A 25,165-nucleotide genomic window follows, 5' to 3' on the forward strand; every position below is an offset into this window, starting at 1 on the left:
AGCTATTTGTTTGTGCCAGAAAATTTGATTTGGACTGTGGTTGAGGTACAGTTTGGCTGCATTTCAACAAGACACCACCAGAGAGCAGTATAACTATACTTTTATTTAGAGGACGATCGAGTCAAACTATTGACAGATAGAAATTCAAACAATGTTCTGTATATATGCATCTTTGGATGGAATCTTACTTACTATTTCTTCAATTCTCCTGGTAGGTAATTCTGCAGCAGGTATTTGTGCTTTATAACCCATAATTAACGTGAGGCCCTGCCAGCGAACACAACCACTCGTTTGTTCTTTCTCCGTTATTAGCCCATCATTAATGAAAAGCATGAATTACCACCATATAGGTCCATGCATCACAACAGTGGGTCCATTCCAATGTCCCATCTACTTTGCCGATAACTTTGCCAATAAGCCGAGGGACTCGGTACAAAGAAGACCCTTCTCATCTTCACTCACCACAAGAAAATCCATCACTCCCCATGCAACTAATACCATCAGAGAGAGCCGTGGATTTAAGCATAATTATATGAGGTCAAAGACGTTATGTTTTAATTATATAAGTGAAGCAGGCAGCACACCTAGCTAATAACCCACCGCAGCCCGAGGCAATGTCAACGGACAATGGAAGCGCTTCAACGGACTCTGAAGTTGTAATTCCTCAGGTAATGAGTTCTTATTGAACTAGTTAAGGTCAGACCTGCACTGTATTTAAAATAATGATCATCTTGAGATGAGGTCAAGTTTTGCCATAGCCTTTGGGCCGTACTAGGTCATGTTTATGTCCTTTGAATACATTTGATCAGAATAGGTCAAATAATTCAAAACCCAAGGAATCAGCTTGGGACATAGAGATGGGAGGTTTCTGAAATGTGAGATAAACGCTTAGGTGAACAATTTCAGCACCCAAACAAGGTTCTGGAAACCTGAGCAGCAACAGACCCATAGCCACCCTCATGCAGTATGGGAAAAGTGACGACCAGGTACAGCAACAAAAATGACTGTCTCCTTAGTCATACTGAGCCCTGCTACCAAGCTGTATGACTGGGATGAGCAGGTTTCTTCCCTATCACAGCACAGCACAGCAGGAGACTCGGGCTCCACTGGACAGTGGCTCCACCAAGGAGACACACCATCGTATAGACGAAGGGAAAAAGGAATCGCCAATAAGTCAGATCTTGAGAAAAGAAACGCAACCAGCGACGGTCGTAATAAGACAACGTGAGGGTTATCTAGATATAGAGCAAATAGACTGACTCCACACACTAGAGTATCAGGATGAAAATCTGTGTGATGCAGATCTGGGGCTTCCTGATGACAGTGCTGGGCTGGATCTTTGTGGCATGCACCATGGCCATGGAGGGCTGGAAGGTCACGTCCATCGGGGGCATGGGCGGCTCGGCTGTCATCAAGGTGGCCTGGTACTGGTCTAACCTGTGGAAGGCCTGCTTCACCGACTCCACTTCTGTCACCAACTGCCAAGACTTCCCTGCGCTCTGGTCCGTGGACAGTAAGTACCGTGGAGACATGCATCATATATTGTGTTCTAATTCTATTTCTGTGGTGGGTATGAAGTCATATATCAACAAGAGGGTCACATCTGAAGACAGTCTGTTAAGCTCATTTACCCCCCCAAAAATAGGGTTTAAAATGAATTCTGTTCATATGTGACTATTACTGTACTCTATCTTTTAAGCAAACTTCTTTGAGTTTAGACTGTTTCAGTACAGTGACATTGGGTATTCCACTGAAGTTATAAAGCCTACTGTAGTGTAAAATGTGACCTTGCGTTTGGTTGTGTTCTAATCAACCAGACCACATCCAGATTGTGAGGGGCCTGCTGATGGGTGCTCTGTCTGTGGGGATGCTGGGGTTCGTACTCAGGCTCATTGGGATGGAGTGCACCTTCCTCGGGGGCAAGGACAAGGCGAAGCACAGGAAGCTCTTCACTGGAGGAGTCTGTCACATCATCAGTGGTAAAATCACCTGGTAGATGCACACTGTAGCAGATAGAGAGTAGCTGACTGACTCACTTCGTCTTATGCAGGCATTCTGGCTGCGTCGGGATATGCTGTCTACACAAAATACGTCTCCGGGGAATACTTCAACCCCTATTTTGACGGATTAAAGTAAGTTGACCTGGATGCAGGTTTTTCCATTCAGTTACAAGATAATATTGATTGATTCTCTCTCTCTCTCTCTCTCTCTCTCTCTCACACAGACACACACACACAGGTTTGACCTGGGGACTCCTCTGTTTCTTGGCTGGGTGGGATCAGCTTTCCATATGACAGGGGGTTGGTTCTACTTGGTCTCTGTGTGCAAACTGCTCTGTGGGGACGAGAGGTGAGTACAAGCATAACCAGCCTCATCATCAAATCAAAGTTTAGCCAAATACAACAGGTGTAGTAGACCTTACAGTGAAATGCTTACTTACAGGCTCTAACCAATAGTGTGAAAAAAAGGTGTGTGTGTGTGTGTGTGTAAGTAAAGAAATAGAACAACAGTAAAAAGACATTTGAAAATAAGAGTAGCAAGGCTATATACAGGCACCGGTTAGTCAGGCTGATTGAGGTAGTATGTACATGTAGGTATAGTTAAAGTGACTATGCATATATGATGAACAGAGAGTAGCAGTAGTGTAAAAGGAGGGGTTGGCGGGTGGTGGGACACAATGCAGATAACCCGGTTAGCCAATGTGCGGGAGCACTGGTTGGTCGGGCCATTTAGGTAGTATGTCCAGCACAATTGGTTAGGAGACCGTAAAATGGTGGCCATCTCCTCCGGCACCATTTTCATCAAGTTTTCATCATGGAATAGTTATTCATTTATTCATAACACACTTGTCATTAACTTGTTCTTTCTCATTTTGTGTGTCATCTCTCCCAGTGAAACTATAGTCGCCCCTGAACTTCCCGAGGTTGAGAGCAACCAGGCCAAGTCCACCACACCACAGTCCCCAGTATCCCAGATCACCTCAAAGATCAAGGTTCCATCTACATCTAAGATTTCTTCAAAATCTGCAGGCTCAGATGTGTCTGCCATCTCCTCAAGTTCTGGTCAATCCGGTCGCGCGTCCAAATTAGAGCGGTCTGGAAGGTCCTCGAACTCCAGGCAGTCCTCGAAATTTGGCAGTGGGTCTTTGACGTCTGGTCGTCCATCGAGGTCTCGTGGGTCAGTGCACTCTGAGGTGAGCAGAGGCAGTAGTAGTACAGTGTCCTCTTTATCCAGTGGGTCAAGAAGGAGCGAGAGAGAACCGTTTATCAAAAACTCCTACATATGACCTGGTTCTGTTCATACTATGTGTGATTGTGACTGGACCGAACTGAAGTAACAATTGTATATACTGTATATGATGATTAGTGCTGTCAGAGTTAATCCGTTAACTCAAATTAACTTTTTTGAATTTTAGTGAACTAATGTTTTTGAATTGCGATGAATCACATTGTCTCTAAGCTTTCAAAATACAGTGAAAACATCCAAAGTACATAATTTATACAGCTAAAAACAACAATTCGATGTCAAAACAAGTTGACAATGAGGTTCAATTCAGTGTGCTTTGTCAATTTACCTGATTTGCTAACTGTTACTTTGAACAACTCAATTTGAGCAAATTCTGAATTTGAATCACAACAAATCCTTTGATTAACTCAATTAAATGTTTGAATCGTTTGACAGCCCAATAATGATCCAATTGTGATTCTGTATGTGGGGGAAAGTCTCTGTATGTAATGGCCTGTTTCCTGGGAATGTTTCACTTTCATCAAATGAACTGCTTCATCACATTCATTGTATTGCTATTTTAAAATATATATATATATTTTACCTTTATTTTACTAGGCAGGTCAGTTAAGAACAAATTCTTATTTTCAATGACAGCCTAGGAACAGTGGGTTAACTGCCTGTTCAGGGGCAGAACGACAGATTTGTACCTTGTCAGCTCGGGGATTTGAACTTGCAACCTTCCGGTTCCTAGTCCATGTCATTAAAGCTTTAACTTCTCTCTGACTCCGTGTTGTTGTTGTTCTCCCTTTTCAAATGATTCAACTGTAGTCCAATCAAAATCACTATATTGTAACATCTAGAAATAATCACCAACTCTTTTAGATGTTACTTTCCTAATATTGTCAGCACAGTCATACCTGCCAAAGCAGTCAGGGAGGCTGCCTGTAAACAGTCTCTGTTTTTGGTGTTGCCACTCTATTCTGCCCGGACACTGTTTCCTATTTAAACCAAGAGTGATATGCAGCACAGCTGACAGACCGACGCTCCAATCTTGTGCTAACTGAATATGGAATCATTTTTATTGAATGCATTTTTGTGAATTCCGTGACTAGATTGGATGAAATCAGTAACCTTGCAAAAGATCCAGTAACTTACCCTCGGTAGTCCCTGTGAGCGATCCTCTCCACCTGTCCAGACAGAGGAATGTGGAGGAGGTTGGTTCAGATCCTGGGCCTCGAGGTGTCCATGCTGGACTGGGTGATTGTGGCCTGCACCCTGGCTATCGAATACTGGAGGGTGGCCCAGGTTGGGCGCTTCATCATATTAGGACCCATTCTGTTCTCTGCCACTATATTCACAGTAGCCCATTCAAAAGGGTTAAATGTACAGTACAGTATAAGCGACAATAAGCATACTAATTTACATACAACACCACATAAACATGCTTCTCTAAGTATTGCCTTACCTCTCTAATCTTATTACATTTGCCCACACTGTATATAGATTTTTCTATTGTGTTATTGACTGTACGTTTGTTTATCCCATGTCTTATCCCATCTCTGTGTTTTGCTTTATTTTGTCCAGGTCGTAGTTGTAAATGAGAACTTGTTCTCAACTGGCCTACCTGGTTAAATAAAGGGGAAATAAAATTAAAATAAATAAATGAATGGTGTATTTTCAGTTATCAGTCTACAATGCGATATGCGTAAATGTTGAGTGCTTAATATAATTTCTCTAGCAGGGTGGAATTGGACCCTTCCTCCAGATTTCCCATGGTGCCCCTCACCAGAGAATTCTCAACTGGAGAAAACAGCCAATCCAAACAGTCACAGGAGCCAGGAGTCTACAGTGACTGGTTGTGATTGTGTGGCATGTGCATGTTGCAGTGGGAATGAAGTGTTTTTGTATGTAGCTGTTCCGTGTGTATTAGCATGTTTTTCATTTCAAAATGCTATTTTAATTCTTGTGGCAAAACAAATTGTCCAATAAAGATCTACTTTAGGATACTGTCCTCAGCTCTACTCTATAGGCTATATTACATAGATCATTATCAGTTTGCACAGAGAATATTGACATGAATCAGTTACATGCACCAGTATCTTGTGACCTTAGCTGGGAGGGAGCAGTTCATCCACTGTGATTTGAGATAAAGGGCTATGAGAGAGAGACCTAGTCAAACCCCCATACGAGGGGAGGGAGAGCGGGAAACAGTTTCACCACTCCCAATCCCTGACACTATCTCCCCCTGGATCGTGGGAAAAGAAGACGTTTGCTTACGGAGCAAAACCCTGTGAGATAAGCCAAACGTCCACAATGCTGGTTTGACTGGGAGGCATCAGTGACATAACAATGCAAGTGCCTGGCTGCACCTTGACTTCCACAGACCTAAGATCCTGAGCAACTCTGGAACTTCACTCCAGCTTTGTTCACTCTACTCATCTCTCTGGTTAATCCTCTTCCTAAACGTAGCTTTTTTTTAAGGAACCACTGCCAAGCTCAAGGAGAGCATCTTCCTTATCACCATCATCATGAAGCACAGGACAGTGATGATGTACATGGAGATAGGCTGCTTTGTGTCGTGTCTGGCTGGCTGGATTCTGGTGAGCTCCACCCTGGCTATAGAGTACTGGACCTGGTCTGAAGTGGGCAGCGTGGTGCTCACCACCGGCAACTACTTCTCTAACCTCTGGAAGGACTGTGTCTCAGACTCAACGGGGGTGTCCGACTGCAAAGAGTACCCCTCCATGCTGGGACTACCAGGTATGTTCCGGTCAGCTTGTCACAACTTCCATGGATGTGTGATTCTGTCCTAATATGGACACCGTACATCTGATGATACATGATGGGATAGTGACGCTTACAACTTAACTTGGAGGGTTATCTCCATCTTCAGTGCAGTTCGGTGCAGTTGATTGTCATTCAGCAGATGCTCTTATACAGTACTACATTACAGGCAGATAATGGGGCATATCATGATCAACATTTTGCAGACGGAACTAGCGATACCAGAGTGGAATCCACAAACTCCAATATAAACGGAGTGTACAAAACATTAAAAACACCTGCTCTTTCCATGACATAGATTGATCAGGTGAATCGAGATGAAAGCTATCATCCCTTATTGATGTCACTTGCTAAATCCACTTCAATCGGTGTAGAGGAAGAGAAAGCTTAAAGAATGATTTTTAAGATTGTGTATGTGTGTCATTCAGTGGGTGAATGGGCAAGACAAAAGCTTTAAATGCCTTTTGACAGAGTATGGTAGTAGGTGCACCAGCTTGTGTCAAGAACTGCAATGCTGCTGGCTTTTTCACACTCAACAGCTTCCTGTATGCATCAAGAATGAAAAAGGAAATCTAGCCAACTTAACACAATTTTGGGAAGCATTGGAGTCACCATGGACCAGCATCCCTGTGGAAGGCTTTTGGCACATATCATATATCTAGACACTCTTATCCAGAGCAACTTACAGTAGTGAGTGCAAGCATTGTCATACTGGTCCTCCATATGAATTGAACCCATAACCCTGGCTTTGCAAGTGCCATGCTCTACCAATTGAGCCACACGGGACTTGTAGTACTGTGCAGAGTCCATACTCTGATGAATTGAACCTGTTCGGAGGGCAAAAGTGGGTTGGTACAACTCAATATTAGGAAGTTGTTCCTAATGTTTAGTATACTCAGTGTATAATACTTAACTGTAGTCCTGTACTTTGGCTTCCTGTTTAACTGAGTGTTCTACTCTCTGCATCAGTGTTCCTCCACTCAGTAAGGGCTCTGTCCATCTGTTCTGTGATCCTTGGGTTCTTCGCTGGAGTCCTCACACTGATAGGGATGAAGTGCACCAAGATTGGAGGGTCAGAGCTCGCCAACGCACGGGTCACCTTCGCCGGGGGAATCACCTATCTGGCGTCTGGTAAGATATGTTTATGGAGTACCTGATTAGTAACCGAAGTGGCGCAGCGGTCCCGAGTGGGGCAGTGGTCCAGAGTGGGGCATTTCAGTGCTAGAGGCGTCACTACAGAGCCTGGTTTGATTCCAGGCTGTATCAAGTGGCTGTGATTGGGAGTCCTATAGGGCGGTGCACAATTGCCCCAGTGTCATCTGGGTTAGGCCGTCACCGTAAATAAGAATTTGTTCTTAACTGACTTGCCTAGTTAAATATGATAATAATAGCTGTTTTCCTCCTAGGATTTGCTGGCCTGATCGTGTACTCCTGGTGGGGTAACAAAGTAAGATCAGAGTTTGTGGATCCCAATTTCAAGGCACAGAAGTGAGTGGATTTTTTTTCAATGAGACTGCGGGAACAACATTGGTTTCAAGTAGTTAAGTATACAGTATATGCTTTCTAATTTTTTCTCTTCAGATTTGAAATCGGAGCAGCGGTTTTTATTGGCTGGGGAGGCTCGATCTTGCTCATCACCGGAGGTTTCGTACTCAGTTTCTTCTCTGGAAAGGAGGGTCTACGCTCAACGTAATACAATCCACAAAATTCCTGCTTCACTCGAAAGACAATAGATGGCATCAGAGGAATATATTTTGTGTCGAATGTGTAACATCATCTCAGTTCTCTTGCTCTGTCTTCCAGATCAAAGAAAAGGCCCCGCAGACCTAACTCCTATGCCACAGCTCGGACCAGACGCACATACATGATGCCAAACTCTTCCAGACTGACTCCAATGCCACAATTGGTCCAAGGGAGCAGAGGTGGCAGAAAGATCAGGACAACAAGGACCACTGGGACGTATAGCAGGGACGATTTTGTTTGAGCTGCAGTAGCTCCTGTACCGCAGGAAATACACTGCTTCATATCATTGGTCGTTAGTTACCATGAAAACATTGTGAGAACTGAATCAATTTGATTTGGTAACGGTCTCGCCACCTACACTCTATGTATGACTGTTTTACTAACATATAACTGTGTTCCTTTTGTGGACTGAATTGACATCAAGGAAAGGGATGAATGATTCCATTTGATACAAAAATAAATATTTATTGCTAGCATGTATAAATATTTTAGATAAAAAACACATTTTCTTTTCTTTCATGGGAAACACAAATGTCTTGTAAATTGTTTTGACACAAATCATACAGGTACCTCACATGAAGTGCAATATCACATTTCATAAAACATCTAAGTTGACAATTCCCTGTAGCTAATATATAATCTGTATATAAAATAAAAACACTGAAAACTGCCACAAGGCAGATGGCTACCACTGTCATATGTGTATATCTCTAGAGACACACTGTGTCCTGAACAGAGAGGATCCATTCATTAAGTCTCTTCTACATGCAACTGTAATTCTAACAGTATCGGTAAATCATGGAGAAGTATATTTGTCTTCCAAAGAATTCCTGTGGGCGTCATATTGAGTTTTATTATTGTAGAACTGCATCACCTCCATTGGACTATATATCATCGTCACTCCAGTCGCTGCCGGTTCCTGCTTCATTCAAACCTGGGGAATTGATAAACATCATCAGAGGCTGAAGATGAAGGATAAAGGGACCTGAAGGGGGCCGGGTCTGTGAGAGTCAGTGAGACTGACCTGTTTTCTGTCCCTTCCCGGTGGATGTTCCCCAGACACTGGTAGTGCTGTCTGAGTCCAGGCTCTTCCTCACGGGGGCGGTGGGCTTGCCCACGGGGGCGGGGACCGATAGGTCATCCAACGAGGAGATATCCCAGTCATCCTCATCATCCTCGTTTGTATACTGAAACGCCACATAACAGTCCAGATGAACACGATTAGGATATGGGAACATTCTGACGTCAGCAAATGTTCTGTTTGTTCTCTGTGTCTTATGTTACTCTGAGTTGATGATGACACTGCAGAGAGGAGACGAGAGAGGATTTCTCACCTTGAGTTCCCGTACAACGTCTTTGTCTTTCCTCTCTGGTAAGAAGCTCACTCCCCCTAGCGGCTTCTTTGGTCCTCGGTCTGCAAGCTGCTTCTCCAGGCTCTTAGTCAAGTCCTTGACCAGGTTATCTGGAAAGACAACTATGGTCAGCACAACGCATAAAAACCTATGGGTAACAGTTTTCAATAAACACACAACTAAAAAAGAAAAGGCTGTAGACTTGGGATATGTGTGTTGTTATCTGAAATTAGCACTTAAAACCACACAAAGGAGTAAATCATAGCAGTAAAAACAACAAAAGTCCCTCTTACTGTTTGTAGTCTTCTGTACATTCCCATTCTGGTCTTTGTAGTTCTGGAGCTGTTGTTGGTCGATCTCCTCCAACTCACTCCCCTCTGTCCACTCTCCCTCACTCTCTACTACGTTGACCCCCATCTTGGTTGTGTTGACCGCAGCACTTCTGGGCTGCTGGGGTTTATATGGCTGAGCCTGGGTGTTCCTGGGCTGGCCAGATCTGGCCTGGACCGGTTTGGACTGGGTGAGTTTGTGATGGGGGGTGGTCTTGGGTTGTGTTGGTTTGGGCTGGGACGCTCTGTGATGAGGGACTCTCTGCTCCTGCCTGGATTTCTGAGGTGGCTTCTCCTCTTCAGACTCCTCCTCTGTTGACTTGTCGTCTGAGCTGAAGGGAGGGGTCCTACAAGGCCAAAGGCAATGTCATCATTTGAAATGAACATACAATCAATCACTCCCATATAAGGTAATAAGACACAGCTTGTAAGACAACTCACTTTCTATGGTATCCTTCTCAATGCAACAGACTATGTACTCAGATTTCTGATACCACATAAATGAAGCCAGTGGCGAGGTAGTCTCTGGCGTGAGACAAACAGCAGGAGATTCTGACTCGGTACGTACTTGGGAGTGGAGGTCTTGGGCAGGGTACTGGTAAGGGTCCGAGGGGCAGGCTGTTTGGCAGGCGCTGCTGGTGGTCCTGAAATCACTTGTGTCACCTTGGAGGAAAGGCTTCTGGACCGTTGTCTGGCCTGGGTCACTTTCAGGAGGGACAGAATAACAACAATCAGCTGATTAGTTCATTTGAAGACGTCTCGAGTCCTAAGTAGGTTACAACAGTGACGGACATGACTCCTGTTGGGAGCAGCTTAACCTCTTGAAGCTAGGGGGCACTATTTTTATGTTTGGAAAAATAACGTTCCCAAAGTAAACGGCCTATTTCTCAGGACCAGATGCATATAATTGACAGATTAGGATAGAAAACACTAAAGTTTCCAAAACTGTCAAAATATTGTCTGTGAGTATAACAGAACTGATATTGCAGGCGAAACCCTGAGGAAAATCCAATCAGGAAGTGCCTCTTATTTTGAAACCCTTCTGTTACTATGCATGTCTATCCTCCATTTAAAGGGATATCAACCAGATTCCTTTTTCTCTGGCTTCCCTAAGGTGTCTGCAGTCTTTAGACATAGTTTCAGGCTTTTATTTAGAAAAAGGAGCGTGAAAGATCACATTGCTTAAGTGGATAGGTGGGGGCTCTCAGAGTGAGTTTTTGCGCTACAGAGTAAAGCAGCCATTGTTCCTCCCGCTGTTATTGAAAAACCTACACACTTGGTTGATATATTATCGAATATATATTTTAAAAACTACCTGAGGAATGATTATAAAAAACGTTTGACATGTTTCTGTGGACATTATGTAGACTATTTGGAATTTCCGTCTGCGTTGTCGTGACCGCTCTTTCCTGTGGATTTCTGAACATAACGCGACAAACAAACGGAGCTATTTTGGACATAAAAATAATCTTTATGGAACAAAAGGAACATTTGTTGTGTAACTGGGAGTCTCGTGAGTGAAAACATCTGAAGATCATCAAAGGTAAACGGTTCATTTGATTGCTTTTCTGATTTTGACCAAGCTTCCTGATGCTAAATGTACATAATGCTATGCTAGGCATTGATAAACTTACACAAACGCTTGGATTGCTTTCGCTGTAAAGCATAATTTCAAAATCTGAGACGACAGGTGGATTAACAAAAGGCAAAGCTGTGCTTTGCAATATTGCACTTGTGATTTTATGAATATGAATATTTTTTAGTAATATTATTTGACTGTTGCGCTATACTATTCAGCGGTTGCTGACGAAAATGATCCAGCGACAGGGATGGGTAGCGTCAAGAAGTTAAGGCTTAAATGTTACATTGATTAAGGGGGACGTGATTAATGTCACCAGCAGCATGCTAGCAAACTATCACAAGAGAATGGAATCGACCCATGAGATGAAACATGAACCCCTCAGCAAAAACCCCATGAACATTCTTGAATGAGTTAAAGGTTCTAAGTCCTCATACTCCCCACATGCCATAGACCACCAAGTGCTAACAGTCAGTATCTGGATAAGATCTGTGAAATGCTTGACAATGTATGTGATATCAACAGAGAAGTATATTTCCTGGGTGATTTAAATATTGACTGGCTCTCATCAAGCTGCCCACTCAGGAACAAACTTCAAACTGTAACCAGTGCCTGCAACCTGGTTCAGGTTGTCAGTCAACCTACCAGGGTAGTTACATACAACACAGGAATGAAATCATCAACATATATTGATCACATCTTTACTAATGCTGCAGAATTGTGCTTTAAAGCAGTATCCAAATCCATAGGATGTAGTGATCACAATATAATATCCATATCTAATATAGTGTATAAGAGGTCATACAATACGTTTTGTAGTGATTCCTATGTTGATGATGTAAAGAATATTTGCTGGTCTGTGGTGTGTAATGTGGAGCAACCAGACGCTGCACTTGACACATTTATGTAAATTGCTTATTCCAGTTACTAATAAGCACGCACCCATTATGAAAATGACTGTAAAAACTGTTAAATCCCCTTGGATTGATGAGGAATTGAAGAATTGTATGGTTGAGAGGGATGAGGCAAAAGGTATGGCAAATAAAGTCTGGCAGCCCAACTGACTGGCAAACTTACTGCAAATTAAGAACTAAACTAAATGTGACTAAGCTAAATAAATATACAAATAAACTATACAATGAAACAAAGAAGTGATATAAAGAATGATAGTAAAAAGCTTTGGAGCACCTTAAATTACATTTTGGGTAAAAAAGCCAACTCGGCACCATCATTCATTGAATCAGATGGCTCATTTATCACAAAACCCACTGATATTGCCAACTACTTTAATTACCTTTTCATTGGCAAGACAAGCAAACTTCAGGTTGAAATGCCACATCCAAGTATATCAGACCAAATTATGAAAGATAAGAACTGTAATTTTGAATTCCGTAGAGTCAGTGTGGAAGAGGTGAAAAAAACAAGCCACCAGGGTCTGACAATCTGGATTGAAAATTACTGAGGATAATAGCAGACGATTTCGCCACACCTTCAATTTAAGACTACTAGAAAGTGTGTGCCCTCAGGCCTCGAGGGAAGCTAAAGTTATTCCGCTACCCAAGAATAGTAAAGCCCCCTTTACTGGCTCAAATAGCCAACCAATCAGCCTGTTACCAACCCCTACTAAACTTCTGAAAAAAATTGTGTTTGACCAGATATAATGCTATTTCACAGTAAACAAATTGACTACAGACATTCAGCACGCATATTGGGAAGGACACTCAACAAGCACAGCACTTACACAAATGGCTGATGATTGGCTGAGAGAAATGAATGATAAAATGATTGTGGGAGGCTGTCTTGTTAGACTTCAGTGCAGCTTCTGACATTATCGATCATAGTCTGCTGCTGGAAAAACATATGTGTTATGGCTTTGCGCCCCCTGCTATAATGTGGATAAAGAGTTACTTGTCTAACAGAACACAGAGTTTTCTTTAATTGAAGCCTCTCCAACATAATCCAGGTAGAAGCACGAATTCCCCAGGGTAGCTGTTTAGGACCCTTGCTTTTTTCAATCTTTACTAACGACATGCCACTGGCTTTGAGTAAGGCTAGTGTGTCGATGTATGCGGATGACTCAACACTATACACGTCAGCTACTACAGAGACCGAAATGACTAACACTTAACAAAGAGCTGCAGTTAGTTTCAGAATGGGTAGAAAGGAATAAGTTAGTTTTGGAAATATTTAGGACTAAAAGCATTGTATTTGGGACAAATCATTCACTAAACCCTAAACCTCAACTACATCTCGTAATGAATAATGTGGAAATTGAGCATGTTGAGGTGACTAAACTGCTTGGAGTAATACTGAACAGTAAACTGTCATGGTTAAAAACATATTGAAACAACAGTAGCTAAGATGGGGAGAAGTTTGTCCATAATAAAGCGCTGCTCTGCCTTCTTAACTTCTTGGTGACAGGGGGGCAGTATTGAGTAGCTTGGATGAATAAGGTGCCCAGAGTAAACTGCCTTCTACTCTGTCCCATATGCTAATATATGCATATTATTAGTAGTATTGGATAGAAAACACTCTGACGTTTCTAAAACTGTTTGAATGATGTCTGTGAGTATAACATAACTCATATGGCAGGCGAACACCTGAGACAAATCCAACCAGGAAGTGGGAAATCTGAGGTTTGTAGTTTCATTTAAGTGATTGCCTATCCAATATGTTGTGTCTATAGCGGCCAGATTGCACTTCCCATGGCTTCCAGCAGATGTCAACAGTCTTTATAAGACTTTATAAGAATAAGAGCTGTTTCAACTAGTGGACTAGGCTGTGGCCAATCAGTTGTTTACTGCGTGGTCACGAGGGCGCGCCGTTCCTTCTTTTTCCTCTGTAATGAATATGCTATTGTCCGGTTGGAATATTATTGAAGATTCATTATAAAAAGACCCTAAGGATTGATTGTAAACATCGTTTGACATGTTTCTATAAACTGTAATGGAACTCTTGACTTTGTCTGGATTTTATGGTCGCGCATTATGCCTTTGGAATAGTGAACTAAACGCGCGAACAAAACAGAGGTATTTGGACATAAATATGGACGTAATCAAACAAAACAAACATTTCTTGTGGAAGTGGGAGTCCTGGGAGTGCATTCCAACGAAGATCAGCAAAGGTAAGTGAAGATTTATAATGATATTTATTATTTTTGTTGACTCCACAATTTGGCGGGTAACTGCATGGCTTGCTTTTGTGGCTGAACGCTGTTCTCAGATTATTGAATATTGTGCTTTTGCCGTAAAGCTTTTTTGAAATCTGACACAGCGGTTGCATTAAGAACAAGTTTATCTTTAATTCCATGTAAAACATGTATCTTTCATCAAAGTTTATGATGAGTATTTCTGTTATTTGATGTGGCTCTCTGCAATTTCTTCGGATGTTTTGGAGGCATTTCTGAACATGGCGCCAATGTAAACTGAGGTTTTTGGATATAAATACGAACTTGATCGAACAAAACATACATGTATTGTGTAACATTGAGTCCTGGGAGGGTCATCTGATGAAGATCGTCAAAGGTTAGTGATTAATTTGATCTATATTTCTGCTTTTTGTGACACCTCTCTTTGGTTGGAAAATGGCTGAATGCTTTCTGTGACTAGTTGCTGACCTAACATAATGATATGTTCTGCTTTCGCCGAAAAGCCTTTTTGAAATCGGACAATGTGGTTGGATTAACGAGAAGTGTATCTTTAAAATGGTGTAAAATACTTGTATGGTTGAGGAATTTTAATTATGAGATTTCTGTTGTTTTGAATTTGGCGCTCTGCAATTTCACTGGCTGTTGGCGAGGTGGGACGCTAGCGTCCCGAACGATCCCAGAGAGGTTAACAACACTATCAACAAGGCAGGTCCTACAGGCTAGAGGTCAACCGATTATGATTTTTCAATGCCGATACCGATTATTGGAGGACCAAAAAAAGCTGATACCGATTAGTCGGCTGATTTTGTACATTTATTTGTAATAATGACAATTACAACAATACTGAATGAACACTTATTTTAACTTAATATAATACATCAATAAAAATCAATTTAGCCTCAAATAAATAATGAAACATGTTCAATTTGGTTTAAATAATGCAAAGTGTTGGAGAAGTAAAAGTGCAATATGTGCCATGTAAAAAAGCTAACGTTTAAGTTCTTTGCTCAGAACATGAGAACATATGAAAGCTGGTGGTTCCTTTTAACATGACGGTGTCCAAATAGACCGGTTTCCGATTGTTATGAAAACGGCCCTAATTAATCGGCCATTTCGATTAGTCGGTCGACCTCTACCACAGGCCCTGGTTTTGTCACACCTGGACTACTGTTTAGTCGTGTGGTCAGGTGCTACAAAGAGGGACTTGGGAAAATTGCAGTTGGCTCAGAACAGGGCAGCACGGCTGGCCCTTAAAAGTACAAGGAGAGCTAACATTAATGACATGCACGTCAATCTCTCATGGCTCAAAGTGGAAGAGAGATTGACTACATCATTACTTGTCTTTGTAAGAGGTGTTGACATGCTGAAGGTACCGAGCTGTCTGGACACCCATGCATACCCCACAAGACATGCCACCAGAGGTCTCTTCACAGTCCCCAAGTCAAGAACAGACTATGGGAGGCGCACAGTACTACATAGAGCCATGACTACATGGAACTCTATTCCACATCAGGTAACTGATGCAAGCAATAGAATCAGATTTAAAAAGCAGGTAAAAATACACCTTATAGAACAGTGGGGACTGTGAAGTAACACAAACATAGGCAGACACTTGCATACACACACATGATAACATATACACTAAACACACACGTACACATGTATTTTGCATTGTAGATGTGTGGTAGTGGTGTATGGGCCTGAGGGCACACACTTAGTGTGTTGTGACTTACATAATGATTGTATTGTAATGTTTTTAAAACTGTATAACTGCCTTTACTTTGCCAGACCTCAGGAAGAATAGTTGCCTTGGCAGCAGCTAATGGGGGATCCATAATAAATACAAATACATGTACCTGGAGTGGGCTGTTTTGGTTTGACCCGCTGCTCGGGGGCAGAGTCACTCTCCGTCCTCTTGTCCTTCAGTCTCAGGCGCAATGTGTGAGCCACATCCTCACGGTGACGCCAGTAGTCCGGAATGTCCCTCGCCGTACTCTCTCTCTCCGAGCGCAACTTAGCCATGAGATCACTGTACTCGCTGCCTCCGAGTCCCCTCAGACCCTACAGAGTTGTGTAGATTAGAAAACGGAAGACGCTTAACTATCATAAGGATTATCTTTACCGGGGAAACAAATGATCCCTCAAGTCTATTAGTGAAGTCAATTTGTTGCATGTTTTTGATGGTGTATCTGTCAGGCTGACTCTTTAATGGCATAGATCTTCCACAGAGTGTGATTTTAAAGATGTCATTGTGTATTTGTACTCATGAAGGTACAGTATATACCGGTTTGACTCCCAGGGACTCAAGCTTCTCTAGGAGTGCCTGCTCCAGGGCGGGACGCAGCTCCCTCTTGATGTCGGGGTTCTTCCTCAGGACACTGGTCACCGAAGACGCCTGCTTCATTACAACAACTGGCTTCTTCTCAGACACGCTGGACGAGTCTATGACAAGCACCAGACAGGTACAGTTACACACATACACTTGATAACACACTCAAAATAACACGGACGCCTTTGTAGTTTCAGAGGACAGGCTGGGCAAGCATGAAGATGATTTGAGAGAGAGAGAGGTGCATATTCCTTTTCTTCCATCTACAAAGGACCTGTGCCATAGATAACTACAGCTAACAGCCACAGGATTCTGGAGAGGGATGGGCAGAAGAGGAGAACATCTTGCTGCTTTTTTGGGCCAATGTGGCTTTGAATGACTCGACTTCACAAATGCTCATGGCAGGCATCACAGACCGACTCACACCTCCGTGCAGAGAGCATGCATGGAGCAGACAGACAGGCGCTGCTGTCATCTAGACTGTGTTACCTTTGTCCTCCTCAGACAGCTCCTCTATAGGATCCAGTTTACGAGCAGAGGGAGGCTGCTCTGATTGGACAACACAGGGGGTCAGAGGTCAGACAAGAGCGGGAATTAGGAGGAAGGAACTCAGGTAGAGGGTACAATAACATTGATCTTTAATGGTGTCTCGTTGGGAGGTCTGATCAACGGGGAGAGATCGCTGACAGAACAGTCATGTTACGTGCTTGCATACCTTTTCTCTGAGCAAAAGGACGCAGATGTCTAGATTGACTGAGCAACATATTGTTGGGAATCTCCTGCTAATTACCTACCCTTCACTACTCTCTTTGGTTTAGGCTCTGGTGCTGGGGCTGTTATGATCACTGAAACATACAAAGTAGGAACAATTGTCAGCAATAACAGGTTCTTTACAGAACTACAAACCGCTAATATCCAAGTTCAAGCTAACATCCAGATTCAAGCTAACATCCAGATTCAAGCTAACATCCAGATTCAAGCTAACATCCAGATTCAAGCTAACATCCAGATTCAAGCTAATATCCAGATTCAAGCTAACATCCAGATTCAAGCTAACATCCAGATTCAAGCTAACATCCAGATTCAAGCTAACATCCAGATTCAAGCTAATATCCAAATTTGACAAATATAAACAAAGTAATACAAATAATAAAGTCAAAGAAAAAGTATGTATACCTGGAACTTCAACTAATTTAGTAGGTGGATTTGAGGACATATGCTTTATCTGTGAAAAGAAGAAGTAGAATTAGCTACATTTCTTAATTATTATTAATGATATATTTTGTATTCAAAGCTGTTGAACCCCAAGGGCGTGATCTAATTTAATTGAACTTCTTAACATGCTTATGAAGTCAGAGTGGCCCTGACGACTACACTATATGAGTGTGTGAAAACATGACACGTCCATCTGGCCCCATCAATCCAGGATTTCCTGTATGAGGGCCAAGTAGGCGCCCTGTTTCCGGATATTCCCAGCTGCCCCGGTGGCCGGTTCGCCAGGGGGTGGTGGCGAGTGAACTGACCTGCTCTCGCTGAGAGAAGATGATTAGGTCCCGCTCCTGAAGCCGCTGGTCGCTCTCCTCCTTCTGCCTCTGGCTCTGCTGCTGCCACTCCACCACAGACGACTCCAACCTGCTAAACTGATCCTGCCACTGAGAGGAGACATAGGACAGACGTAGACGTTAGAGATCCCACTGCGATGGCTGCCTCTTTCAAGGCCAGTAGTGTGCCGTGGTTCTGGGGCCTGGGCCTTCAGTGAGGTCCTACACAGTCCCACCCGAATGAATCCACCTCTTATTACCATCATTATGATGCCATGGCTCTAGACACTATACATTTAGACAGAAACGCAGTATAACCAGGCGTTGCGTCACCTTGAAATTGACATTTTTATTCAGAGAATTGCAGGGGTAGAGTACAATACCTTTTCATTGTGCAGCTTCGTTGCCCTGCGCGCTTGTTCGTTGAGCTGTAGATCCACTCGGGTGTCCCCAAAGATTTTCAAAAGTACCATTGCTTGTAAGTGCCCAGCCGTACTTTGGTGTCTCGTTGCTGCCTTGGTTAGACAACTCAGGTTTGCAAAGCCAGTGTGGCTCCAAACACCAAATCAATCACTTGCAAATAATAGGCATTCCCAGCAGTACAGTTTGCAGTGCTTTTCGGAGCCTGTGAGTCATTGATAGCGCCCATAGTTGAAAGTGGCGAACAAACCCCTTTCCCGCCTGTGACAGGCGTTGTAGCGTCGGCGTCTACCTCTCCTGACAATGTCTAACTTTTCTTGAAAAGTTTGTCTTGAGAATGACGTTATAATTATATCCTCGACCAAATCGATATCTTCTCCTTCCGCCATTGTGGCTTGAAAAAACAGCTTAGTAGTATGCAAATTAATTTGTTGATCAATTTCAGTTTCCTAGTTCTGAGACCTGCCCATATAGGACCTGCCTCTCAATATTGGTAATCCAATCAAAAGACATGCACGCACTACGGCTGCTAGCTGGCTCCTGTGTAACACTGGAGCCAGCCAGCAGGCGTACAATAGCCAACTCTAAAGCTGATTGGTTGACACTAAATTTTAATTTCCATTCACTTTAAGCTACAAGCGCCCGCACTGTTGATTCTGAAGGCCTGAGGGCAGATTTTAGACCCCTGGCAACACATGATGGCTGAATATGATTGGATAAAAGATCTAACATAAAGACCAGCCCTCCAAATCTCAACCTGGGGCTGGAAGCAGTGCAACCAAGAGGAACACTATGAAATGAAGAGTGTAACTCTTACTCTGGGGAATAATTTAATACATATTTGTGGGAATATATATATATATTTTAAATGATATTCTGATGATGTTTAGGCCAGCAGAGAAGGCCTTGCTGGCCCTGACGGCCCACCACTGTTCAAGGCTCTCCGCTGACCTTGAATGAACTATTCAACAGAACTCACAAGTAGTTCTGTTAACCAGTATTCTTCATGAAAGCTTCACAGATGTGTCATCCGCATCTTACCTGATACTTCTCGCTCTCATGGTTAGCCTTCATTTTTTCTATTTTTGATGTAAACCTTTCTTCCTGTAACAAAATAAATAGTTGATCTTTTTTTGTTGTTATCACAACTTGAAATATTTCAAGAAAAGAAGTACTGCTTAGCTGCTTACCAGTTTCTTGTGTTTCTGATCCATCTTCTGGACCACAACATTGTTTTTTTCATCCATGTCTTGGTCAGTCTGCTGGGTAGCAGGACTGGGCCTCCTCTCAGGAGTGGTCATCTTGAGATCCACTTTCTGTACAGATCACATCAAATCATTCAAACAAAAACCTCCCTGACTTACAGAACCAAATCACCGACGCATCAGTTTGAACGGGACACAGAACCATGAAAGTCAGTGCTTTGCCAAATGGACTAACTTGTTGAAGAAGAGCGTTCCTGTTGTGAAGCATCTCGATCTCCCTCCGGAAACCGTCTCTCATCTCCTCTATCTTCCTGTGTTCTTCTTCCTTCCATCTCTCTAACTTTCTCATCAAATCCTGGTGCATGGACTGCTGGTCTCTTTCCTACAGATGAAAAGAGAATGAAAATGGTCAAAAGCTCTAAACAAATACGCAAGTGCAAACTGATCAATGCCATGGAAACAAGCACGGTTCTTATTGTCCCACCTGAGAGGCTTTGGCCAAGAGGGCTTGCCTCTGTGACTCCAGCTCAGATGTGATGGAACTCAGCTGCCCTTTCAGCCGACTGATCTCCTCCTCATCTGCAATGCTCTTCACTTCCCTCTGGTTGCCTGTCCTTAACTCTGAGAGAAACAATAACAGAGACATACTAATGAAGAAAAAGTTAGCCTAACTAGTGTTTTAGAGCCCGGGCTCAAAGATACACCTCTCTCTTTCTGCTAGACTCTGTGGGAGTGTGTGACATGTCTACTGCTGCTGCAAACTAGAGCGGAACTGGTTTTCCAGCATTGTAGGAACACTGTGGTGCACTTGGGGACACCCATACCAGTGGGACTCCCTATGGGACTGTCAGGGAGACGGGTTGGTTGGCCGCAGCGAACCTTCTTACCTGACTGACGGTTACTTTCCCTACCGTTCTCTCGAAACTGATGATCAAACCTTTTAAAGTTCTCTTGACTTACGGCTGTCGTACTCATCTGCATGGCGACGTTGCATATGATTCTGGAGAAAGGAGGAATTCATGAAGGCTTTATCACAATGTTGACACTAAAGGAAAAGAAAAGGAAACAGAATTATACATCAACAGTATATTCCCATGCAAAGATTGCAATGAATCAATGGTCTGAATACATTGTTGTTTGCTACCTTCACTTATAGATCAAATGTAAGGCCAATTTCGTAATAGGCAACTTGGGCTGTGTGTAAAAAATGAACACATCTGAACCCAAAGCTCAAGCCGCGACTATGCCATCTACCATTAAGCTTTAATGACTGTTTCCTGGGAGACAGATCAACATAGCGACTATGTCATCTACCATTAAGCTTTAATGACTGTTTCTGGGGAGACAGATCAACATAGCGACTATGCCATCTACCATTAAGCTTTAATGACTGTTTCCTTGGAGACAGATCAACATAGCGACTATGTCATCTACCATTAAGCTTTAATGACTGTTTCCTGGGAGACAGATCAACATAGCGACTATGTCATCTACCATTAAGTTTTAATGATTGTTTCCTGGGAGACAGATCGACATAGCGACTATGCCATCTACCATTAAGCTTTAATGACTGTTTCCTGGGAGACAGATCGACATAGCGACTATACTATCTACCATCAAGCTTTAATGACTGTTTCCTGGCAGTCAGATCGAGTTAGCATGAGTGACGTGATTCACCCCGGATGCCTGGCGTCACCTCGCTCCAGCTCACAGGAGGAGTGACAGACGGGGCAGATTAAACGCTGGAGCAACCACATCACACGACACATTTAACGCCCGACACCCAACACAGCCTGTTTGTGCCTTCATTCAAACTGAACCGCACTGCCACCGATACCTTGTTACGCTGTGTGCTGGTGCTCTACCATGCTGCAGGGGAAGTGGTGGTTTCTACAACAGAGACCCTTGTTGCTGTATGCTGTAATTGCATTGCTGCTCTGGAATAACTGTGGAAATCGCCAGTGAAATTGAATTAGGTCTGGTCATTGATAGAATCAAGGCGGCTGTGTATCTGTTGGCATCCGTTTGCCGTGTCTTGAAGTGCAAGATGGCAATAAAAAAGCAGACTTAAACGTTCATTTTCTAGATTGCATTGACAACACACAGGCTGAAATAGGCAGGACGTTTCTTGAATGATAAAAGCACTACAATTTAGGCGACATTTCTGTGCTTCGCACACAATTAGGCTAGATACTGTGTATCAAATACATTGTGCATTCTGTATACCTGTTGAAGTTTCTGGATCTGTAAATTGTAGCTTGACGTAATACATTTGAGTACCTGTGTGAAACAATCAACCCATCTAGGTCTATTTTTGGGTGCATGGTGGCACATCAATAATTGAGCTGTACAGACACCTCGGTTATCAACGTGCCTGTTACACTCTCACCTAGCAACAATGCTCAGTCATATGAAACACTAGGTGTTGTCTTGGCAACAGCTGGGCCCTATTCAACAGCAATGCCCTTTAACAGTATAAGGATATATCCTTCTATTCTACATCTTTTCAATAAATGCATACATTTCTGGTGTAGAAAATAGAACATCAAAACGTCACGTTGACTCGAGACCAACGTCATTATGGAAACATGAATGAGGGTGGGGGAGGTGGTTCAGTCATTTTGGTTCCGTCTCTTACCACCCTTTGTAAGTGGGTTAAAAGAAGTAGGTCTAATTATCCCCAGCTGACACCATCTGCTCAGAACACAATCCTATTGTTTAGGTCCCAAAACAAGGCTGATAATGATTACGTCTACCAATCCTTATAAAGTGGCCACATTACAGCTACGGGACGAGGTGAACCTATTTCCAATACTATGTCTCTGATTTAAATGGTATAATTTATTTAAACCAAATCAAATTTGATTTCTCACATGCGTCGTAAACAACAGTAGAAATGCTTACTTACGGGCCCTTCCCAACAATGCAGAGAGAAAAACAATAACAATTATAGGAAAATAATAGCACGATGAATAAATACACATTGAGTAATGATAACTTGGCTACATACACAGGGGTACGAGGTAATTGAGGTAGATATGTACAAAGATGAACCTCCTGTTAGCATTCTCACTCCTCTGACAATGATAATTGAACAAAACTAAAGTAGCTCTGAATACCGCCTGGGGAACAATGGCTAAGAGGGGGACCCAGGAGGAAGGGGGGACTAACTGTTGTACAATACAAATGGAAACCGACACCGAGAAGAAGCAGCAACGTGAGGAGGTGTTCAGTACCTTATGGCAATTGGTCATGTTGATCATAGCCTGCTGGTTGAGGGCAATGATTTTCTTCCTCTGCTTCAGCTCCGTCTTCAGTACCTTGGCCTGGTCCGCCTGCTTCTGCTGCTGGGCCAGGAGCTGCTGGTGCTCGCGGGCCTGGGTCTGCAGCCTCTCCTCGGCCACCCCCAGGCTCAGGGTCAAGTACTCCTGGGAGTGCAGCAGGTACTCCACTGTCAGCTGGGCCAGGCGGAAGAGCTTGAGCAGCGCTGGGTCCACGGGGCTCTGGCAGCGGACACAACGCTCCCCCTCCACGTTGCAGAAGGTCACCCCTGTGATGTGCTCCTGCAGGGTCTGGAAGTCCAGCTCGCTGGCCACCAGGTCCACGTCCACCACGCTGATCCGGCGCCAGTCAACGCTCTCGCGTCGCGGACGGAATTTGAAGGGCGGGATGGTGGTGGATGTGGAGGCAGACATGGCTGGTGGTGGTGGTGCTGGAGGACACCGGCCGCCGGAGGAGGGCTGGCTCAGGGGGGAGTTTAGAGGGGAGGGGATCCCAGCTGATGAGTGGGTCCCTTGGGTCTCTGGCTGGTATGGGTAATAGACGTTATTGTAAAATGGCTGAAAAAAACAAGACATTTATACTAGGTTATTATTTTGGATTTAATTTGTGACAGACAACAACGGAGAGATTGTGTGTTACAGATTAGAAATGCAGCATCTCAATCAAGGTCAGGGAGAAACAAACCTTCTGCAGGGATCACAGCAATACAACAGCAGCATGAACACAGAGTAGAGAATATGGACGTAAAAAAGCAAGGATTCCACTATTCAGCACATGAATGAACCATATGAGATGACACAAAAAATGCTAAGCATTACATTCGTATTCGATGGTAATCTAGCCAGTTCTGCTGATGTCGAGTTGATACCGTGTTGTCCTTACCATCGTGGATTTCATGAGACTTTATGAGATTGAACATAGAAAACGAGTAGTCGTTTCCTATTGGCGCACGCCCCCTTCAGCTGTCTGTAGCCACACGGAGGCAGGGCATCCTCTCGATCACCATGGAGACAGAACAGTGCGTCCCACTTAACGTGTCTCCCCAGGGAGCCCGCAATCAAAATATTGCACCTAATCAATCCTAAATGATTCCACAATGCACGAGACTGCAGCATCAACAGCATCCTCGCAAGCTGGACGTATTCAATGTTTTTATGAAGCCACACTGCAGTAATAACATATGACCATTTTTAATTAATGTTCTGTTATTCTACCCACGTGATATCTGGCTGGCTAACATTTGCCACAAAAATGCTTAAACTTCCGTCTTTTTTCTATTTGTGCATTAAAAGCCACATAACCAATTGAGTGAAGTGAAGTGTCAAGCTCTCAACATGCATGACATTGCTTGATCGCTATTACCAAATCATATAAACAAAATCACGCAGCTATTCTCATCGAACTAGATAATTTGTAGCTAAAAAAAACACTTTTAATTTCTGCAGCATCACCCAATTCTGGTTGCCCATCTCAAATTACGGGCACTGTGCCTCAAAAGAGGTCAAATTGGGACAAGTTGAGCCCAACAAAAGAACAGAAAAAGTTTAGATTTTTTTTTAACGTTAGTTAGCTAACGTTACCTAGCTATAAATGTAACTAGGCTATATTAGTTAATAGCGTAGTAACTCGCTATTTAGCTAGCTAAGTAACGTTTATTTTGTAGACATGAACAAAATAGCAACCAGTAAATTAGCTAACTCACACGTCTGTATTTTCAAAAACACCCCTAGCTAGGTAGCGGACTAAACTCCACTCCATGGTGAAGGAAGAGTGGAGTTTAGTCTGTTAGTTACTACCGTCGGCTCGCTAGCTAGCTAAATTGACTAACGGACATTTAATCTAGCAGCAAACTCATTTATTGAACATAGACTTCATTGTATGTGCCTTTTGAGTGTATCTCATAAAATAAATAACATTCTGATCGAACTCTAAGCTTTAGTTAGATCTCAAACTCACCGTTTTTAAAGTCCATAAAAACTGTTTTTCCACGGGACTCGGGCTTTACTGAGATCTTCGGATGGAGTGAGATTTGAGAGACCGCGGTAACGTAGAAGCTGCTGCACACATTCCAAAAACTCTGCTCATCCCGTGTCCCCTGGAGGGGAATAAAGGAACTCAAACTGCTGAGATTTAGGAAAGGGGGATTGACAAATGTGTGTGTTAGTCTATTATCCCCTGAATAGGCAATTGCATATACCATATACACATTTAGAGCCACAGTGCTT

The 25,165-nt window shown here is 43.1% G+C and overlaps 3 protein-coding genes across 5 annotated transcripts; 2 read left to right on the forward strand and 1 right to left on the reverse strand.

Moving 5' to 3' along the window:
• The first annotated feature begins 929 nt into the window (after positions 1-929).
• Positions 930-3,978, forward strand: LOC115145046 (claudin-10-like). Its single transcript, XM_029686277.2, has 5 exons — positions 930-1,513; positions 1,818-1,979; positions 2,051-2,132; positions 2,239-2,349; positions 2,893-3,978. The coding sequence occupies exons 1-5, from the start codon at positions 1,282-1,284 to the stop codon at positions 3,284-3,286; spliced, it is 981 nt and encodes a 326-aa protein (XP_029542137.1). The 5' UTR covers positions 930-1,281; the 3' UTR covers positions 3,287-3,978.
• Positions 3,979-5,489: 1,511 nt separating this feature from the next.
• cldn10d (claudin 10d) lies at positions 5,490-8,206 on the forward strand. Its single transcript, XM_029665483.2, has 5 exons — positions 5,490-5,988; positions 6,982-7,143; positions 7,419-7,500; positions 7,594-7,701; positions 7,816-8,206. The coding sequence occupies exons 1-5, from the start codon at positions 5,757-5,759 to the stop codon at positions 7,994-7,996; spliced, it is 765 nt and encodes a 254-aa protein (XP_029521343.1). The 5' UTR covers positions 5,490-5,756; the 3' UTR covers positions 7,997-8,206.
• Positions 8,200-25,165, reverse strand: LOC115132724 (cilium assembly protein DZIP1-like). 3 transcript variants are annotated; one of them, XM_029665465.2, is made up of 18 exons: positions 24,897-25,165; positions 22,895-23,497; positions 20,619-20,658; positions 20,143-20,279; positions 19,894-20,040; positions 19,644-19,769; positions 19,495-19,557; positions 18,016-18,144; positions 17,669-17,717; positions 17,287-17,337; positions 16,982-17,041; positions 16,448-16,605; positions 16,020-16,224; positions 10,005-10,140; positions 9,401-9,783; positions 9,090-9,217; positions 8,780-8,942; positions 8,200-8,689 (listed from the first exon to the last, which is right to left on the reverse strand). In XM_029665465.2, exons 2-18 carry the CDS (start codon positions 23,351-23,353, stop codon positions 8,640-8,642), a joined length of 2,484 nt encoding a protein of 827 aa, XP_029521325.2. In that variant the 5' UTR covers positions 23,354-23,497; positions 24,897-25,165; the 3' UTR covers positions 8,200-8,639. The 3 variants fall into 3 exon arrangements, with proteins under 3 accessions (XP_029521325.2, XP_029521311.2, XP_029521330.2); XM_029665451.2 differs by having other exon boundaries at positions 20,619-20,703; positions 24,897-25,164; XM_029665470.2 differs by lacking the exon at positions 16,982-17,041 and having other exon boundaries at positions 20,619-20,703; positions 24,897-25,163.

Source organism: Oncorhynchus nerka, linkage group LG2, assembly GCF_034236695.1.
Source record: "Oncorhynchus nerka isolate Pitt River linkage group LG2, Oner_Uvic_2.0, whole genome shotgun sequence".
In the NCBI taxonomy this organism is placed as follows: domain Eukaryota; kingdom Metazoa; phylum Chordata; class Actinopteri; order Salmoniformes; family Salmonidae; genus Oncorhynchus; species Oncorhynchus nerka.